The following is a 19,278-nucleotide window of genomic DNA, read 5'->3' as shown; positions in this document are numbered from 1 at the left end:
CTTGTATAAAAATACATGGGATTTTAAGACCCAAGCAGAGAAAAGCTAATCCTGGTTTCATGATTTTGCCCATATATTTTTCACAGCTGGAAAAACAATCAATCAATCAAACAAACAAACAAACACTCCAATTTGTAAACTTAGCAGTTACTTCAGATTCTACAGCTTTAGAATTCCTTGTATATAAAAGCACATTGCACAGTTCACCACATTAGGTGTCTCACACTTTACTCACTTGTAAAGCTGGAAATTTAGCAAGTTTAGTATTCCTTCTGCTTGATAAGATCTGTAAAATCATTAGGATGAAATAGCATACTGCATTCCAATCCTCAATATTAAATGCCTCTGATGACTCGACTCTTATTTTTGCTTTAAACAAGCAAAGTATTGTCATATAAATAGCAGATTAAATCTATGAATCTGTGAATTTGTCAGCATTCTTTCAGTGCCTTACTAAACATGTAAGTTCAGTGAGGATATCCTTCAGTTTCTTTCAATTAGTAAGCCACTGATCACAGGGTAAGATAAATGCTTGAGTAGTGTCCTGGCTTTGTGCTGACCAGTACATGAAAAGTACAGCCAGTTACACAAAAGTCCATCCTAGATTCTTTATATGTATTACATAATGCTAAACAAACTCTGCTTATGTAGTTGTCCTTTCTTTACTTATGTTGAATACCAGATAATTTTGTTCAACTACTGGTTTCTGAAATCATACAGATGTTAAAAAAGCTTTTTTAGTTTTTAATTTTTTTTTTTTTGGGGGGGGGGGGGGGAGGGGTGGAATTTATGCTGACATCTTCCATTTTGAAGTGCCTAGTTTGCTGTTTTGTAGCATTCAAATTTGCTGTATATTCTGTTAAATTTGAAATAGCCTTCTTGTCAGCCCCTGTTCAAGCAGCATGAAATCATAATTTTCTATTATTTCCATGTAAAATAAGTAAAAGTTCATGAAACATCTGCCTTAATGTTACTGGGGAAATTCATGAGTCATTAGATTTATTGGAAGGTATTTGCATTTTTACGTCCAAAATTATCAGTGAAACCATGTATTGTTGATTTTATTGGTAATTTTATATGAACGTGTCCAATATATTTCTGCCAATCCAAATAGTGTGAATTGTCCATCATCCAGTTGTGGTTGAATGTACAATATAGGGCAAACAGATTCATCTTATGCGCCAGAAGAAAAATTCTGATAGTTTCTAGCATTTTGGAAGAAAATTACTTCTTCTAACCAGTAGTAACATAGAAATCAATATGATTTTTGAATAAGATGGTAATTTATGAAAGGTTATGTATTGGTGCAAATTTAAAATAGGCTGTGTATTAAATTTCCATGAAGTCTGTTTACTTAGACTTTACATCCAATGTGTAGCTTCGTTGATTTACATGTCACTTTTTATGTCTGTGACATCCAGAAAACAAATGAGGAAGGGGGATGGGCTCCTAGATGGATAGTCATTCCTCAGCTTTCTCTAGGTTAAGGCACCCAGGCAAACAGAGGTATTCACTGCCGTTATAGGTCAAAAGAAAATGACAACTTTCCATCTCTGAGCAAAGCAGAGATTTATGTCACAACAACTCCAACAGCTCTTTCTGGGCTGGCACATATCACAGTCTTGAACTCACTCATAACTATGCCTACAGACATGTTCTAATGCAAACTTGAGATAGAAATCCTTGGGAGAGGAAAAACCTTGAGAGACTTCATATGTTGGTAGCATGTCACAAAATGCTAATTGGCTTCAGGGAGTTGTCCAGAACTAGTCATAGTAAATCTATGGAGAGGCAATAGATTTCAATATGATGAAAGAAAAAGGGATGAATAGAACTTGAATGGATTCTGTAATTTGACAATATCAGGATGGACAGTAGTGGAATTATGAGTATACTGATGTGAACATATGTCAGACTGACAAGGAATTTGTTGACTCAAACAACGAGAGGACAAAACAGAATAGGGACTAAACAACTCAAGGCAAAAGCCATAAGGTTTATGAACCTTCACTCTTGGGAGGCAGAATGACAGGCTGTTTAGCTTAACCTCCTCTTATAGACAGCATCTGTTTCCCCTTACAGCTGAAACCATCAGTATTAACTAAGGAGGAGGTGCATGACCACCAAAGACCCTTGTTGAAAACTCCTGAATTATCTAGACACAACTGGGTTGCTACCCTGAGGGCAGTCTCAGACCAACTAAAGTATATAACAGTGAAAACGCACATTTCCCTTTGTTGATCCCTCACCCACGGAGAAAGATATGAGACTCAAGACAACATGTGATACGAGGAAGTGGTGAAATCTCTCTCTGCAGATCTCTCTTCTCTTTTTCTTGACCATTTACTAATTTCTCTTTATTTTCTATTACCTAAATTTGCCTTAGAATAGTTGATAAGGAAATAACATGTACATCAACACCATTATCCATAATGCTTACTAATTGCTGTTAGAAAGTTATCTAATTTTGTCTCAAAGTGGTTGATTAATTGTTCTTAGAAAGATCAATATACTGTCCTGTATTGTTCCTCTCAGCCTCTGTCTGACTCCATCATTCCTGCAAAACTTGTCTAGTACTCTATTTAGGAGATTTCAAAGGTTCACCTTCCACCCAATCCACTGAGTGAGATGAGACAACATACATCAGATTCTACCTCTAGGCTGTTTTCTACACCTTTTCCTATATCAATCCATACCTAAGGTAAAATTTATCTCATTTTCCTCTGCAACATATCTGAGGGTTTTGGTTTTCTTTGCAATTCTTCAAGCAATGAAGAGTTAAAAAGTTCATTTATTTTTCTTTAGTTCTTCACTAGAACCGAGCTTCCTAACTGGGACATCATTCACTGTGGAGAGTTAGTTAAAATCGACACTAATATTCTAAAAATTTAAGATGACAATGAAATCACTGGAATTATTTAACCAAGTCATTCCTTTACTTTGAACAGGCAGTAGAGAGGAGGTAAGATCCCTAAACATACAGCTGAATTGGATGGCAATCAGCACTGGTAGATTTTCATACTGTTCTGATGAGAATAGTGAAAAAACACTGCTAGATTTGAATCCATCTTTTTTTCACAAAAATGAACTGCATGATGTTATTGACTTTGCTCTCTTTTATCTCCTTCATCTTCAAATTCACTATTATTATTTCCATCAGTGCATTTCATTCTATGTTAATAATGTATCGGTATTTAAATTGCATTAATATGTGGTTCTGAACAAAAAAGTATTTTGCACACTAGCATGCTAGAAAATCCTGACACAGTTACGCATTGGCTTCATGAGTGTCATTCATGTCTATAGAGGTGTTCATATGTTTTGGGAAACTTACTGAGTCTGCAAGTGAGCTTACATATCTGGGCAGATAATATCAAAAATTCAGTTTCTGAAATTTCGGTTTTACTGGCATTTTCATCTGCTATTCCTGTAAATACGCTTAGAATACATCAATGAATTTGATACCCATTTCAGAAAGTAGGAGTAAATTAAATACTTCATTCAGTAAAATGAATCACAGAATCATAGAATGTCTTTGGTTGGAAGATCATCTATTTCAAACCCTCCTGGTTGTCACCCACTAGATCAAATTGCCCAGGGGAATGAAGTGGAAATTAATTGTCTCTGACATACAGAAGATACGCAGAGAAGAGTGTGTCAGAGTTAAAAGGATTTTTGAACTTAAGTTATACACCTTTAAGCTTAAGATATGTTCAGGTATATATTCCTTCTTGTAGCAACTTAAACATCTTTCAGTGCTCAACTAGCTCATGTTTCATGTGTGCAACCAAGGATATATTGAGTCCTTCACATTTTGAATTATTTAGAGGCAGTGCAAACATAACTAATAACTATTCTAATCACTAGATAATTGCTATGTTGCTAAAGATTATTTTGTAATGCTAGTTGAACTTCCCTGAGTATCTTCCTGTTTTGGGGAGAACTGCCTTCTCTGTATCTAGGTCTCTCAGCCAAAAATGTTCAGGCATCAGCGATTTGTAGCGATATTCTAATTCTCTTCCTCCATATGCTTAGTGTCTGAGCCTGATATGACTTTTTTTTCTTCACATTGAATATCTCTTCACATGTGTAAGTAATACATTGACTTCAGCTGTTTCTATTTCAGTGAGGTAATGATTCTATGGAAAGGGGTTGCTAAGAGAGGTGCTTGCATGTAGTTGATGAAACATCAATGTCAGCTATTTAAATGAAGCTAGTGAGAGAAGTGGACCAATATGCAATGCTTATTTCAACAAGTAAAAGATGTAGGGGGGCAGAGGTAGAGCAATCACAAGCAAATGTGGACCATAATTTGGTTACTTGGTATTCTTTGCAAACCACTAACAGCATGCTTTATGACTGGTCTTATCAGTGCTAGGCACCTTTCCCTTTCATCCTATTCCTGAAAAACATGATATAAAATGTCTTAGGCATTTTTTTAATGCACTACAGAAATATATGTAAACTGATGCATTTCTATTTATCTGTGTGAGTGGTTAATTCCACAGTAAACAGTAGCACATTCTTGTGAGTCACCTATGGTATCCCATCCTCATCACTTTACCTGCATATGGTTATGTCCCACTTACACAAAGGTAGGAAATTTGTCTATTAATTAAAATACTTGAACTGACTTTTGTTAGCAACCACTTTATGCTGTTTCAGATAAACATGGCTCTAGCATAAAATGTTGAGCATTTTCTTAATATACACAAGTGTGAGGACATTTGACATTTTTTGGTATCATTTTTAAACTGATAACAGTCATTTCTGGAAGACACCATAACAGTGCTGTAAAAAGTAAGTTTTATTTGAAGAAAAATATAATTGAATTCATCTTTAATCTCCTGCTTTTTCACCCTGTTCATCCTTTCATCTAAGATGATATTTAATATTACTCTTCAACAATGATGTCATATGAAGAAAGACACATACAAGAAGAGTTATTTTAACATGTAAGGAAAATTAATATTCTTTGAAAATATTTCATCATGAGATATTCAATACCTTTGTTTGCCTTTCATGCACCTGGCACATTTTAGGCATATGTTCGACATAGAGTCAACCTTATCTCTTTCTATTTATATCATTTATATAAGAGCCATTTTTGTGGAACTCACCTGAGCTCCCTTTTGTCTCTAACCCATGTGACTGGATGAACCTGTTTTCTTCTTTCTGATTCCTACATTTTAAGTGTTTTGAGACAGGCACCATTCTTCTAATCCTTTGCTTGCCTGGTAGATAATGAAGTTCTAGAGATTAGAACAATTCCTTTAACAGGGTGTATCTCTGTCTAAGGACTATGACTCACAAGCTCTAAATTATTTTAACTGGAGCAGTTTAAGATGTTAGTGCCTCCATCTCTTTACCTCCTCCTCTTATGGAAATTAAATCCCTAATAGTAGGAGTGACAGAAGCAAACCCCATGCCACCTCTTCATCTACCTCAATTTAACAAACTGATGTTTTAGTTTATCGTTTGTCATAGTCCAGTGATTTTGTTCAATGTTCAGTGCTATGAATTAGGACAGCTGAGGATCTGACATCTATTTCCTTCTGCTATTGTGGTTTGGGGTAATAAATTCTTATTAGAGCAAGATGGAGACTTTGGAGTTGTAAAATTTTGAACTGTAAAAGCTAAATCAAAGGCTACAAGTCAAAGCCTTCACTCTTGAAGTTTCTTTGATATAAATACAAAAAATACAAAATGTTGTCATCCCTACAGGCACAAAGCATTCATTTCTAATTATTATGGATCACTGGAATGCAGCTTGAAGGACTGTGCATTATTAATTTCATCTTTTACACATTTTAAACTACTGATTTTCTTTTAACATTTATTTCAAGTTGTTTTAACTTTCTCATCATAGTTCTGAGGTGTGGATTCAGTTGTAAATGCAAAATGTCATTATTCATTGTTGTTCAAAGATTTTTCAGATAGAAAGTGATCACTGATCAGTGCATATTGTATACATGTGAAGAATTAAACCAAACACAAAATAAGTATTTGAGATGTTATTTTGACAGAGCTTCAGACAGGCATGATGTTCTGTAACTATATTCTCAAACAGAATTATAGTATACAAATCAGTATTTTTCTAATTAAGAACTTTTAACCATCTGAATGTCAAGTTTACTCTGAGATCGACTGCTTGTTCATGGCTTTATTTCCAGTTTATTCTTGCTCTTGACATTTTATCTCTTATTTTCAGTTGCACAGGATGAAGTAGAGAAGATGGATACACCATAGCACTATAGTCACGTTTCATAGGAGTTTTCCTCCTTTTTCTCTTCCTCATTTAGAGAGAGAGTCTATAAACAAAGGGCTAGGAATGTTGGCTGTGACTGATACTTTGTCCCTTTTATTCTTTTCATAACATTAGGCAATGTTGCTCCAAGACAACATTAGGATCTGTCATTAGACAGGGGAACAAACTTCATTGAGGCGGATCTAGCTGAACACCCACACAGACAGGCAGTGAATTGCACTGCCAAAAAGCATGACAGCAATTCCTGTCATGATAGGTAAAATGCAGGGTTTGGGGCAGAGGCTTATCTTCACAAGGCCAGGAATCTTCATCGGCTGCTCTTCAAATGACATCCGGCTTTATCATCAGCAATGTAGGATTAACTAATTATTACTGTTGCTATAAAAAACATTATGTATCTAGAATATTTTTAAAGCTCATAACTGTTTAATCAGAATGAACATTCTTGTAGAGAATAAGATAATACTGAGTGCTGAGTTTTCAAGCTAGTGTGGGCTAAGGTTTCAAAGAGAAAGACTAGACAAAAAAGTTGATCAAAGTTAAGGAAATAATGCAGGAATAAAGAAAAAAAGGGCAACCATCAAGCACTTCCTCTCCTTGAATATTTGTGAGTGAACTCTACATATATGAAAACTACAGTTTTCATATATTTTCATACAATTCATTGCACTCTCAGACAGCTATCCTAAACTTCTTTAGGTAGTAGAAACTGTATAAAGCTTGAATTCTTCTTATAATTTACTCTCACTTTATGAGTGAGAGAGAATTCATCCTCATTCTTATGCTTGACCCAATTTATTTCTATTGTAAATGAAAGCTGTTCTTTTGGTTTAAGAAAAGTTGTACCCATTCCAACAAGCAGAATATCCTAGCCATTATTTTAAACTGATGCAAAGTATTTTCATAATGAAGTAGTCCATCATAGGAAGCTTCCTGCTTCTCATTTGAAAAAAAAAAAAAAAAAAAAAAAGGCAAGAATGTCCCTTCACTTTGCTGTGTATGTGTCAAGTAATAAACAAGTTGTGTTCTGAAGCAAGGAAATCCCATCACCTATTTCAAGAACAGGCCCTGTCACATATGCTGCAATCTCTGATGACCCAGTGCAAGATGGTGTAGCAATGAAAAGCAATTTGAGGGAACTGACAAGCAATTCACAAACAGCCTATTTTTTTCTTCCTCTTTCTTTTTTATTCTCTCTCTCTTTACTAACCATGTGGTGCATCTGCAATCTTTTATGCAGTTAATTACCAAAAAAAAGTTATCTCATACATGCAGTACAGAATGACTTTGCAGTTGTTCTGCTACTCAGGATACTCCTGTAGGATCCCCCACCAATTTTGTATAAAAGGTAACATGAGTCTGAAAGGTTAATTTTTAAATATCTAAAGGAAAGGAAGAGATGTAAGTAGCAATGGTAGGTGAATAGACAAATATATTGGTAAGGTTACTAAAAAAAAAAAAAAAGATCTCAGCTTCAGATTAGTTATTTCATGTTTCATTATAAATGCCACTACTTTTTAGGGGAATACAGATTACAGGGGAGATATCATATATTTAAAGTCAGAATTCATGATTATCTCAAAAAATATTGGCATAACTAAGGATGTAAATAATCTCTCTTATTTCAGAGAGAATATGTTTGAAACTAAGTATACTCATTACTGTCTGGCATGGGCATATGGTAGTGAACAACTGCTAAAACTTTGAACAGCAGGAAATGAACACAGACTGACTGAGAATAGTAAGGCATAGGAAGGTGACAGTGGTGTAGTATCAGCGACTGGCAATGTCAGTGTTTTGGAAAAAAAATAGATACTGTTTTGCATGATTTATCACCTCTATTTTTAATTCGTGACAGGAGTTAGAATTTCAGATCCACTAAAAATTATTGCTAAATTCAGCTAGACCAAGCACCAGGAATAGGAGTTGAAATTCTTGTGTTCATTTATTTTTAAAAACAAGTAGACTAAATAAGATATTATTATTATTATATTTCATTTGGAAATCCTACCCTAAAAACAATGTTTTTTTAATGCTGTCAAGAAATCATGCTTTGTCAGAGAAATAATTTGGAGCAGAGTAGTACTTCTCTGAAGTACCTTACAGTTTCAAGGTCAACTACTTACTCCCTAATAGGGCTACTTCCATTATCATGACTATAATTTATTCTGCTATTTCCAAGAAACAAACAAACAAAAAAATAAAAATAAAAACAAACATTAAAATTAAAGAGGAGTGGCTTCATTTCAGGAAAAGAGAACTAAACTTAAATTTCAAGTAAAAATAGAGATTACAATGTATACAGATGTAAAAGAGGATAGTCCTTGCATCATCTTTTTGGAAGAACTTCTGAGAACTTTTGGTAACATTTCAGAAAAAGAATAAAACATTCATTTAGTTTTTGCTTTGATGTACCTTAAGAAAACAGATACTTCACTTTTTACTGTGAAACAATCACAACAGCTGGTGCCTCCCAGTCTTGTTTCCCAAAAAATAGCCTCAAGGGCTAGTGTCTCTTTCTTCATGAAGGAAGTAATGTTAGCTGTTACCTTGGTAAAAGCTAGAGCAGAGCTTTGTCTCTTCACTTTAAAAAGATATGTAACATAAAATAATAATAATAATACAGAAGTTGTTTTATATCCCAGAGGATTTCAAATTCAACAAAAAAATAGTTTTATAAGAGGTGGATAATAAAAAGTTCCTGGATTGCATTGATTAAAAATGGAGGCTGGAAGGAACGTTGTGCGTTTCTCAGTATCAACAGACTCAAGAAACAGGTTCTCATTCTCTTCTTTTGCATTCATACCTAATTATTGTCGTCTTGGTGTGATATATCATGTGAAAAAAAAAAGGTCTATCTGTCTTAGATAAAGACCTTCTTCTGCTCTCTGCTCCTTTTCAAGTCACTCATTCCAATATTGCCATCACATAAATAGTTTTGGTATGTAGTTAGGTCAGTAGTTGAACTTCTTACTTCAGGAAAGAACAAAAGGTTGCACAATATCTGCAAAGTCTGAATGCAGTCAGAAAATGGGTCTAACGTCACTTCTTCATTTGTAGCTATTCCCTATTGAGTTTTGTCAGACTGATCTTCATAAGTCTGAAAAGCAACTAATGGCTTTGAGTGCTTTAACAGAATATTGGAGGAACAGGAAGAGTTTGGGGTATATAGACATTCTCAGCACATCAAATTTTGCAGCCCTTTATGTTGCAACAAGTGTTGAGAGACTTGAATGCAGGTAGACTAAGATTAGATTCCTTTTGCCTGAGTTCTTTGCAGTTCCTGAAGCCCAGTTAATTGAAACATTAACTAGAGTTACAAGACCCTGTGTTAACTGCACTTTTACCTTTGGTCTTAAGTACATTACGAATTATGCAGGAAAAAAGTGTATGTCACTCCACCTACGTAGGACATCTTCTGAATGTATGCAAATTAGCCTGTCAAATTACTCAAATTCCTGTTATGATGCGATGACTTATTTAATCTGCTGCAGCATATGAATATAAAATGAAAGGGTCAAGCTGCATTAGCTTTGATTTTTGCTTTCCTGATTTTTTTATTTTATTTTATTTTATTTTTTTACTTTGAAGTGGATGTTTAATGTTTCTTGGTGTATTATCTGGAAACTCTTTGTTAGACTTTTTTTTTTTTAGCTTTCTTTCTATACTAAATCTTCATTGGTCTAACAATAAAAATATTTTTTCCACTCACATAACATTTTTCAGAGCAGCACAAAATGCTGAATGAAATTCATAACACATAGCCTTTCATAGTGATTCTTACAGATATAATTTCTGAGTAAAAGGGAAGAATGGCAGAAACATTTGCTCAGATGGGAAATGGTAATATTCAAAATGACAGTGACTATCAGCTACTTTTCTGGAGCTATCTATTAAATATTTATTGCTATAAAAAATCTAGAATTCTGCAGTATTTTTTCAGGATGGAAGGAGTTAAGTACAGTGCTATCTATCTTTCACAAATAAATTCAAAATGTTTGTATGACAAAAAAGAGTCTTTCTTGAATTAGTATTTGAGTTCTTAAGAAATAGTTTAATATTGTTTCCTGGTAATTTCACAGTGTCGTATTTCCCTCTGCTGTTAAAGGTTTTTTGTTTGTTTGTTTGTTTGTTTGTTTGAAATAGTCTGTGAACAGGGTAATAAAAATATATTGCTTGCCAATAAATATGTACTGGCTCTCTAACTCTGGACAATATTTAATACAATTGCCTACAGTTAGAAGTGCTTCTCTATTCAGTATCACTGAAGTGTATTAGTCAACATTAATAAACACATCTCAGTCAGCCATTATGTTTTTCAAACACAAACATCTGGCTAATAATGATAAATTTCAGTTTAACCTATCTCTATGTTCTATGTTGGATGGATGCATTGCTTACATGAAAGGTAATTATGCAATTTTATGCTTAAATGTACAGTTAGCATGATGGTGAAGAAGAGTTTCTCATTTGACAGTATAAGGAGATTGTGTTGATTAGACAATACATAAAGAAAGACTGTTCCTTCCTAACTTTGCCATCTCCTTTTTGTTGTTTTGAAGTCTCACAAATGAAGTCTTGCCTTCTTCATCCTTGATATTCCATAGAATTAAGTCCTCCACTGCCCTGTGCTTTTTGGGTATTTCTATCTGTGTAGAGTAAGTATAAAATGCAGAAATGTAGAATGCAGCATGTAAGGAAAATCAAGACCACATATAGTCAAGAAAAGTAAACTAAGTCTTCACTCTCAAAAGTTAAACCGATACTCATCAAAAATATCACCAGTAATTACTGTGTAGTAAGTGACCATTAAATTGAAATTAAGCCAAATATGGATTCCTGGTAATCCTTTGTTTCTCAGTATATGAGTTTCACTTCTGATGAATATAGCAGTAATCTGAGCTCCATCATAAGACAAATGAATTAATAAATTAAATTGTATTTTAATGTGTTTAATTTTTGAATTATGTATGATTGGGATTGGCCATACATGATCTACAGAAACCTATGTTCAAGGAAAAGGTTAGAGAGAATTTTTTTGTCGGGTTTTTACGAGGAACTTTCCATATAATACCTTACTGGCTTTCAAATAACAAGTGTCCACTGATTATGCAATACATTTGTTGTGTTAAAAGCATAAACAATATTACATATTCAACTATATATCTGAAGTGATTTAATGGTTTAGCTGTTGTGAACGTACTTTGGCCCCAGAATGGTGTAACCTGTAGCAAAACAATCCATAAACTTGTGACTGCTTTAATCAATTTCACACAGAATTAAAAAGAAACTAGATTTTTCATTTTATGGACAAGTCTGCTACTTGGAAATGCATGAGTCCAATGGAAAATAAGCACAATACACATTTATAGGAAAGCAAGGTAGTGGTAGAATGATGATTTTCTATCAATCAAAACATTTCTTTGCTTCTAACAGCTAAGCAATTTTTTTTTTTTTAAGAGATAAAAGATTAAAGTGGCTCAATTTCATGGAAAGGGGACTAAAGGTAAGTTTTCAATCAATCAGTCAATAAAAATATCCAACAAATGCACATGTGCATCATCTTTTCTAATAATCAGATTGTTCCTCTTTGTAAAAGAAATATATTTTCCTTATTGAAATGTTTTTTTTTAAGACTATGCCTGTGAGATAGAATTGATTTCATAATAGATGTGCTATGAAATTTGTTGCATTCCTCGTTTTGATGTTGACGACATATCATTTGCTAGCACTAAAATGATACAATAAAACAAATGAGATTAGCTTCAATTATGTATTTTAAACTAGTCTGTGATCTCCTTGTTAAACTGGGCCCTTGGTGTAAACAGAAGTAACCGATAAACCTTAAAACTTGCATAGCTTGATCTATAGAAAAACTTTGATAATTTATGATGTCTAAAACCTGATTAGATTTGGAAGTCTAGTTCATTTTGAAAATAGGACGTAGACCAATTACACCAAAAGTTAGATAATTAGACTAGTCTATGTTATGCTAGGAAAAGAATGTGTTTTATTTCATTTATAGCATAGTCATCTTAAAATGAGATGAGCTGCTCACTGACATGCTCCTCTCTCCATTCACAATAGGGAAAGCTAAGCTTTGATTCGAGATCTAACATTAGATGAATGAAGCTGGTATGGATGAATTCCAAAAATAGGAATTTAGGCTTCTAGTATTTTCTTTCCAGAAGCTGATTTTTCTGTTTGGGAACTAAGGAGAAAGTAGGAGAGATGGTGCTGGAAAGATAGAGGAATAAAAGAGCACCAGACTCCTAGTCACAATTCCTGGTTACCTTGTTGAGTTAGTTTCCTTCTACATGCTGGTAAGCAATCAAATAAAATGCTCAAAATGCTTTACCATACCTGATTGTGGACTCTGTTTGGGGATTTTGGCTGCTGCTTCAGGGCTGGAGGTGGCACGCACACGTTGATTGGCAGGGTTATGGATGCTACTTGGAACAGCTGCTGAGATGTTTTTGCGAGGTTTCATGTCTTGCAACCACATTGGAGATGCCTCAAAGGCCTGCATTCGCCGAGAGTGGCTGTTAGCATTGACTTTGAGATATGCCTGGGCCTTGTATTCCTGAAGGTCTCCATAGTTGGCATCGGTCACCCTGCACTCATACAAGCCTTCATCTTTTTTCCTTACTTTTGAAATCTGCAGCTTGTGGGAGATGTCATTCCCTTGTACTTTCACTGTCTACAGATTTTCCAGGAAAACAAAACAGAACAGAAAAACATGGCATCAGCTATTATTCTTTCACTGGGAAGACTGTACTGATATAGAGACTGTCCAGAGAAGATCACATGCTGAGTTAATCAGTGGTATAATTGTGCTTACTGCAGGGAAGTTACATCAAAGATGAGTTTGATTATTTATATCTAGAAGGATGTCTGACATCTTCTTTTCCAAATTGTTTAGATGGTTTACACTGAAATGTTAATTGGCCTCGGACAAGCAACCCAAAATACCATATTCATTCCAATTATTTTCTTCAGATCATGAGCATTCTTAATGAGATTTCTTACATAAGATCTGTGTGTTTTGTTGGTTAAACCTCTCCAGCTAGTTGGCTGTATTGAATAATTCAGCTTTTGAACTACTGCATTACAATTTTGTTGGAGATATTTGCCAATATTTAAAGCTATTTAAACATCTTCAATAACTTCATTAGATTAGCTTGTAGTCCTCACTTCACTTTTGGAATTCAATTTATCTCTTTCAGGTGTGTCCAAACCTTTGGTCTTTATTAATTATAACAAGAAATCTTGTATCGAATAGTTCCTTTTGTCTCATTTATTTAACTTGTATACTTATTAAAAGTCACATATCATTTCTGTTACTTAGCAATAGAAAGCAGCATATGTTCAAGTTCATTTTAAAAGCCATAAGCTAAAATCAAACTCCTGATTTATCTTTAATTGTTTCTCATATCTGAGGTTAATATAACATACTTTTATCTCAAATAATTAAAGGATGCCTCAGAAAACTACGCATCCAGGAATGCCTGATAGATATTAAGATGCACTAAGAAAGGTAACACAAGTTCTTTTCTGTATGTTCACCACCTCAGAGAATTTATTTAATTAATTGGCTCTTCTATCTGGATTAATATCTATTACCCCACTGGAAGCCAGTTAAGATAGATTCAGTGGTAACGAACACCACTTTAATACCACTCTCATAAAAAAACATGTATACAAATGTTACTGTTATAATATCAGTAACAGGCAGTGGGGAAAAGTCAAGGTAACAAATATTTAACAGATAACAGAAATGGGCAACTGTTGGATTAAAACTAGACGTGTGTTACTAGTGATTATTCAACGTATTGCCTATGATAACCTGGTTTACCATAGTTGCTAGTGTTGGCAACGTATTTATTCTGCCTACTCGACAAACAGAAGATGAATACTTATGAATACATTATAGTTTTGGGGCCCTGGATGGTCTTTACAACTGGAAACTAGAAACTGTGGTGTTTCCAGCTCTGAATTTATACTTGACTGAGTTGAACATATCAACTGCATTCTTTCAAGCATAACATATGCAACATTAATTACGCATGTAGGACTCCTCAAAAGCAATGCCTCCAATATACTTCCATAGAAACTACAATTACAGATAGCACAATAAAACTATTCAATAAAGGGAATTTTCATCTTCAAAACACTATTTTTCAATATAATCACCACCAGTAGCTATGCACATTCATCAGCCATGAACAAGAGCCTGCATGCTGTGTTCATAAAAATTTGCACCAGCAGAGGTGGTCCACTATTTCACAGCTATTGTTACAGTATCATTGCCAGGAAATGTAGCCCGTGCAATCCATTTTTCATCAGACTGAACAGATGAAAGTCAGAAGGCACTAAATCCAGACTACATGGTGTGTGGGGTAGAACAGACCAGCCAACATTGGCAATCTGCTCCATGATCTTCAAACTGGTACAAGGCCTAACATTGTCGCATTTCAAGAGAAAGGTTGTCTTCTACTCTGGTCTGACGCTGGAAGTTTGAGCCTTCATCTTAGTCAGCATGGTTTGTCTGGGTTCCAGGAAATCCAAAAGGATCACTCCTTTCCTATCTCAAAAGACAGTGCACATCACTTAACTAACCAAGGGCTGAATCCTGAGCTTTTTCTTTGATGAATTCATATATCACCACTCCATGGACCACTGTTTCGACTCCAGAGGGCAGTGGTGATACTACATCTCTCACCAGCAAGGATGTGATCCAGAAAACTGTCACCTTCAGCCTCTTATTAGTTCAATAGGTCCTGACAAACTTGCATATGATGTTCTTTCTGTTCCTGTGTGAGCACTGATGGGACCCATCTGGTGTAAACTTTGTGATATTCCAGTGTTGCCATCATCATTTTCAGTGCACTGAAGCTAATATTCCCTGGTCATAATGTGCCGATTTGCAAAGATGAGCAGACCAAGACTCTCTCTTCATTTTGTGGTGTGATAGCTGTGCATGCCAATCTGAAACACGGATTGTCTTTCATGTCACTGTTGCCACTGCTGAAATACACAACCCACTACATCCACTATTTGGTCTCTATAAATGGCCAGCAAGTGTCAATGAACGACATTGATGTTATGGGCCGGCATAATAAAAGAGAAGGCATTACTTTCCCTCATAGAAAGAGCATCCCTCATAGAAAGTGCTGGATAGTTATTTAAGACATACTCAATAACAGAGTATCTCTACTGAACAGCTCATGTTTGGCTAAAAGATTTTTAAAATTCCATATGAGATACATGAATGGAAAGAAAATCTGCAGGTCATAATACACCCCGATTTGACTCCATGCAATATCTACAAAGTTAACCATAGTGCACAAATAGAAAATAGAATAAGTTTCTTGGTTTGTGCTTGAAATTTACAAATTATCTCATTTAAAACTACCAGAAGTGGTGTATTTCAGTACCATTTAAAAAATCAGTACATAGATTTGACCATTTCTTTTAAGAATTTACTAATTGTACTTGAAATTTTATATTCGTCTTTATGAAGATACTTTCCTTAAAGTATCAGTTCCTTGAGTAGTGTTTTTATGCCATCAAAGAAAAAAAAAAAAAAAAGGCGACATTTTCCAAGTGTATTTAGTCTGTCACCCTAAAGTATTATGCAAGCTTATAAAAGCATTATGTAAATAAGCCATCGTAAATTATAACCGTACATAATAAAAGATAGAGATTTAACTTGAAAGACAGGGAAAGCTTTACCAGCCATACTGTGTTACAGACCTTCTTGATTACTATGTAGATTTTGAATACATTTTGAATACATTGGCTACAATAAGGAATAAATAGACTGCTAGCACTATGTCTAGTATAATAGTATCCAGAAGCTGCATGTAGAACTTCTTTGTAATTTGGTCTACAGCTGTAGCAGAAGATATGATCTATGACACAAACAGTTCATTGATTATGGTAAGAAGTATCATAGAAAATTTAAATAACATTAGAATATGTATGGTATATATGTAAACGTGTGTATTCAATTTTACAAATGCTCTTCTGTTATATCTAGCTGCACTTAGACCTGATGTAATTACTTGGCTATCTGTTCATGGGCACAGAAGAAGAGAAAAATGAAGGATTTAATGAAAATTATTAGACCGTATCTGTTGCAAGATTTACTGTTAGTTAGAACCTTGACTACACCCACTAAGAGATTGTGCCTGAGAAAGAGAAAAATCCTTTGGGCTCTGAAGAAGTATTCTTGTTTCAGTATTTACTAAGTACTTGTGTCTTTCCACTGCAGTGAGCATGACCCTACCACGGCACATATTTTGGGTTGCCATATGAAGATTCTGAACTCTTCTAAGGTCAAGGAACCATTTTCATGCCTGACTTGGGATATGGGTGTGTTGAGAAAGGCCCTTCCATCCTTGTCCTGGACAAGGGTTGCAGCAAAGTTGATCATAGTTTTGGTTTAATATCAGAATGGTGGGTAGCATCAGTACCCCTCTTTCCTCAAAAAGAGATTCATTGGCATGACCTCTCTCTCAGCAGACTTTATTCCCAGTGGGGAGGTCTTGTCCTCAGAGTGAGTGAGCCCTAAAAATAGCTTAGGAGTGCTAGATCAGACTCAACAGTATCCAGAGATAAATGCAATCAAGAAACAGCACAATGGGCAAATGCTGTCTGCTACGCGATGTGGAAACAGGTTCTACCAAAGTTCTACCACCAGGGCATTCCCTGCAGACGCCTTCATGCCCAGAGGTCCTTGCGGGAGCAGATTCCCTAAGGCCTGCCGGCAGCGCCCAACTCGGCTCTGAGTTAGGAAACAGTCACCCGGACTGCGGGTTGGGGGCGCCACTTACGCTTATCTTCGTGCCGTCGCTCTCCAGGTCCCGTTCGGGCAGGAGCTCCACCTGCAGAGAAAAGAGCATCGCCGTAGGTATCCTGCCCCCGCCCCGCCGAGGCCGCCCCGCACCCTGCCACGGAGCTGCCGTGTAGTAGGACAGCGGCGCGGCGCGTCTGCCACCTGCGGGCCGCGGCGGGCAGAGCCCAATCTCCACCTCTGCAGAGGCTGAGACCCGCCGGCCACTCGCCCGTGTCGTGGTGGCGTCGTTCAGGGTCGGCTGAAGCCCTGAGTGGTGCGGAGATGGCAATAGGGAGTCCCCCAGGGGATGGTGTTGGGACAGGGCTCCTTTCTGAATCTCGTGGAGGGATGAAATTGCGCTGTTGTATGGATTTTTTGCTTGTATTGGGCATTATATGGCTTTCATCCACTCTACCCTCTAAAGAAAAAGAAAAAGAAAAAAAAAAAAAAAGAAAGGAAAAAGGCATATGCCCTTCTGTGGCAATTCTGCTGTGCTAGCTGTAAACTGGAGAGCCATGTAGGCGTTTGCTGTTTGGGGAATAAAAAATTCTCACAAGAAGCAGTCTCTGAACAGCTGCCTTCCAAAGGGAAGCTAGAGGGAAAATAAAATAAAATAAAATAAAATAAAATAAAATAAAATAAAATAAAATAAAGAGAAAAAAATAAAGAAAAATAATAATAAAAAAAAGAGAAAACACAGACTTTGGGAATCCGTGTGGTTTCATGAATGCCCCTAGTTGCATACTTAGAGTGACAGGCACCAAAGGTGCTGTCCCTTGAGATGGACATTTTTCTCTGAAGGTTCCTGCACTGTTATTTCACAAATTGAAATTAAGTGCCTGAGAAGACACAGAACCTCCCTCTGCTTCCTCCCCTTTCTGTTCCTCCATTCTATCCATTCTTGTGATGTTCTTCCCAAGTGGTTTAGGGACCCCATGACAGAGGATCAATACCTGAGTTCCTGTCACCTCAGCTCCAACCTCTTGGTCCTCAGCAGCCCGCAGAAACCACCACTGGATTTCAAGGTACACTGAAGTGGAGCCACTTTGGAAAGCACAAGACATCTCCACATTCTGCCCTTCAGTTGCCGTGACATTTCGGGGAAACTCAGTGAACTTTGCTGCAAAACAAATGCGTAATGTGTTGGGATTCTGCTATTTGAACGCTGTTTATTCTCTCCTTTTATCTTGCCATTCTCCCTTTCTCTATTAATTTCTCCATTTTCCCACCCTCCTTCCCTCTCTATTCTTTTTTTCCAGTTTCCCCACACATTATCTCCCCCTGCCTTTCTAAAACTCAAGCCTTTTCTCCCTTATGTACAAATCCATCTTCCTAGCAGTCTAAGTTCTGCTCAAGGGAAATGTTACAGACCTCACTGCTTGCTCGCATGGGCTAGTGAAGTTTCATTTAATTAGGTCCAAATACCCTTGGGCAGAATGCAGTATTTCACCAAAATCACTGAGGTATTTTGTTCAAAACCAATTTGGAAGTGGAAAAAAACACAAGAGGCTGATTTATTGTGTTTTGGAGGGCTGAACTAGAAATGTGTAAACTGTTGAAGGTTCTGTGGCTGCCAGGAGCAAATACTGAAATGTTCTCTTCTGAGGGGTGGGTTATTACCACTTGTTAAAGTGCCCACTTCAAAGGTTTTATCTGAGTTACTTACTCTTTCTGAGAAACTCTGCTTGTGTAATCAAACCAGGAGAAATACATGTTTTAATTCTCACTATGGGCATGCACAATATAGAACTAACCTTCACCTCTTTATCTCTGTCCTTTCACAAACAGGGTTTGTCCATCTCTACATACCACTTCTAGGTTTAAAAATGAATCCTGCTCAACATAGTCCAGTATTTCTTTTAGTCTCAGTTTTGACTTCCTTCTCATTCTTTCGCATAATTCATTTTAAAATTGTGCATCATGATGAAACACTATGGTCAAGCAAGGGGGGACTGCAGTAAACAATGTGATGAAAAAAAATGTGTGTTTCAAGAACAGGAAATTTTGGAAAGAGTCTGCAGTGTTGCTTTCTGTTATGGACTGTTACAGACTGACTAGAGCAAATTATGATGCGGAGGAAATATTACTGGTACCTCCTCCCCTCTTGCTGTCTCCTTATCCAGTCTTCCTAGCTAATCTGGAATTGATGGGTTAATTTGGAAATACACTT

The 19,278-nt window shown here is 36.1% G+C and overlaps 1 protein-coding gene across 10 annotated transcripts in view; it reads right to left on the bottom strand.

Annotated features, from left to right (window-relative positions):
- Positions 1–19,278, bottom strand: part of VSTM2A (V-set and transmembrane domain containing 2A) — a 59,288-nt gene that overhangs the window by 38,216 nt on the left and 1,794 nt on the right. For 8 of the 10 annotated variants that reach the window (XR_005857528.2, XR_005857529.2, XM_046937836.1 and 5 more), the window contains 3 exons: positions 18,062–18,228; positions 17,107–17,157; positions 12,632–12,968 (listed from right to left, as the gene is read on the bottom strand). Coding sequence is in view for 8 of the 10 variants with exons in the window: in XM_046937836.1 (XP_046793792.1) it covers positions 12,632–12,968; positions 17,107–17,157; positions 18,062–18,228 (555 nt within the window). In the remaining 2 variants the exon portion in view is untranslated. Of the gene's footprint in view, positions 1–2,860; positions 10,918–12,631; positions 12,969–17,106; positions 17,158–18,061; positions 18,229–19,278 lie in introns of those variants that run through there. The other 2 variants (XM_046937837.1, XM_004935154.5) reach the window with 1 other exon arrangement.

The sequence above is a fragment of the Gallus gallus genome, chromosome 2, assembly GCF_016699485.2.
Source record: "Gallus gallus isolate bGalGal1 chromosome 2, bGalGal1.mat.broiler.GRCg7b, whole genome shotgun sequence".
NCBI lineage: Eukaryota > Metazoa > Chordata > Aves > Galliformes > Phasianidae > Gallus > Gallus gallus.
The sequence above is the reverse complement of the archived record's forward strand: the minus strand, read 5'-3'. Positions and strand labels throughout refer to the sequence as shown.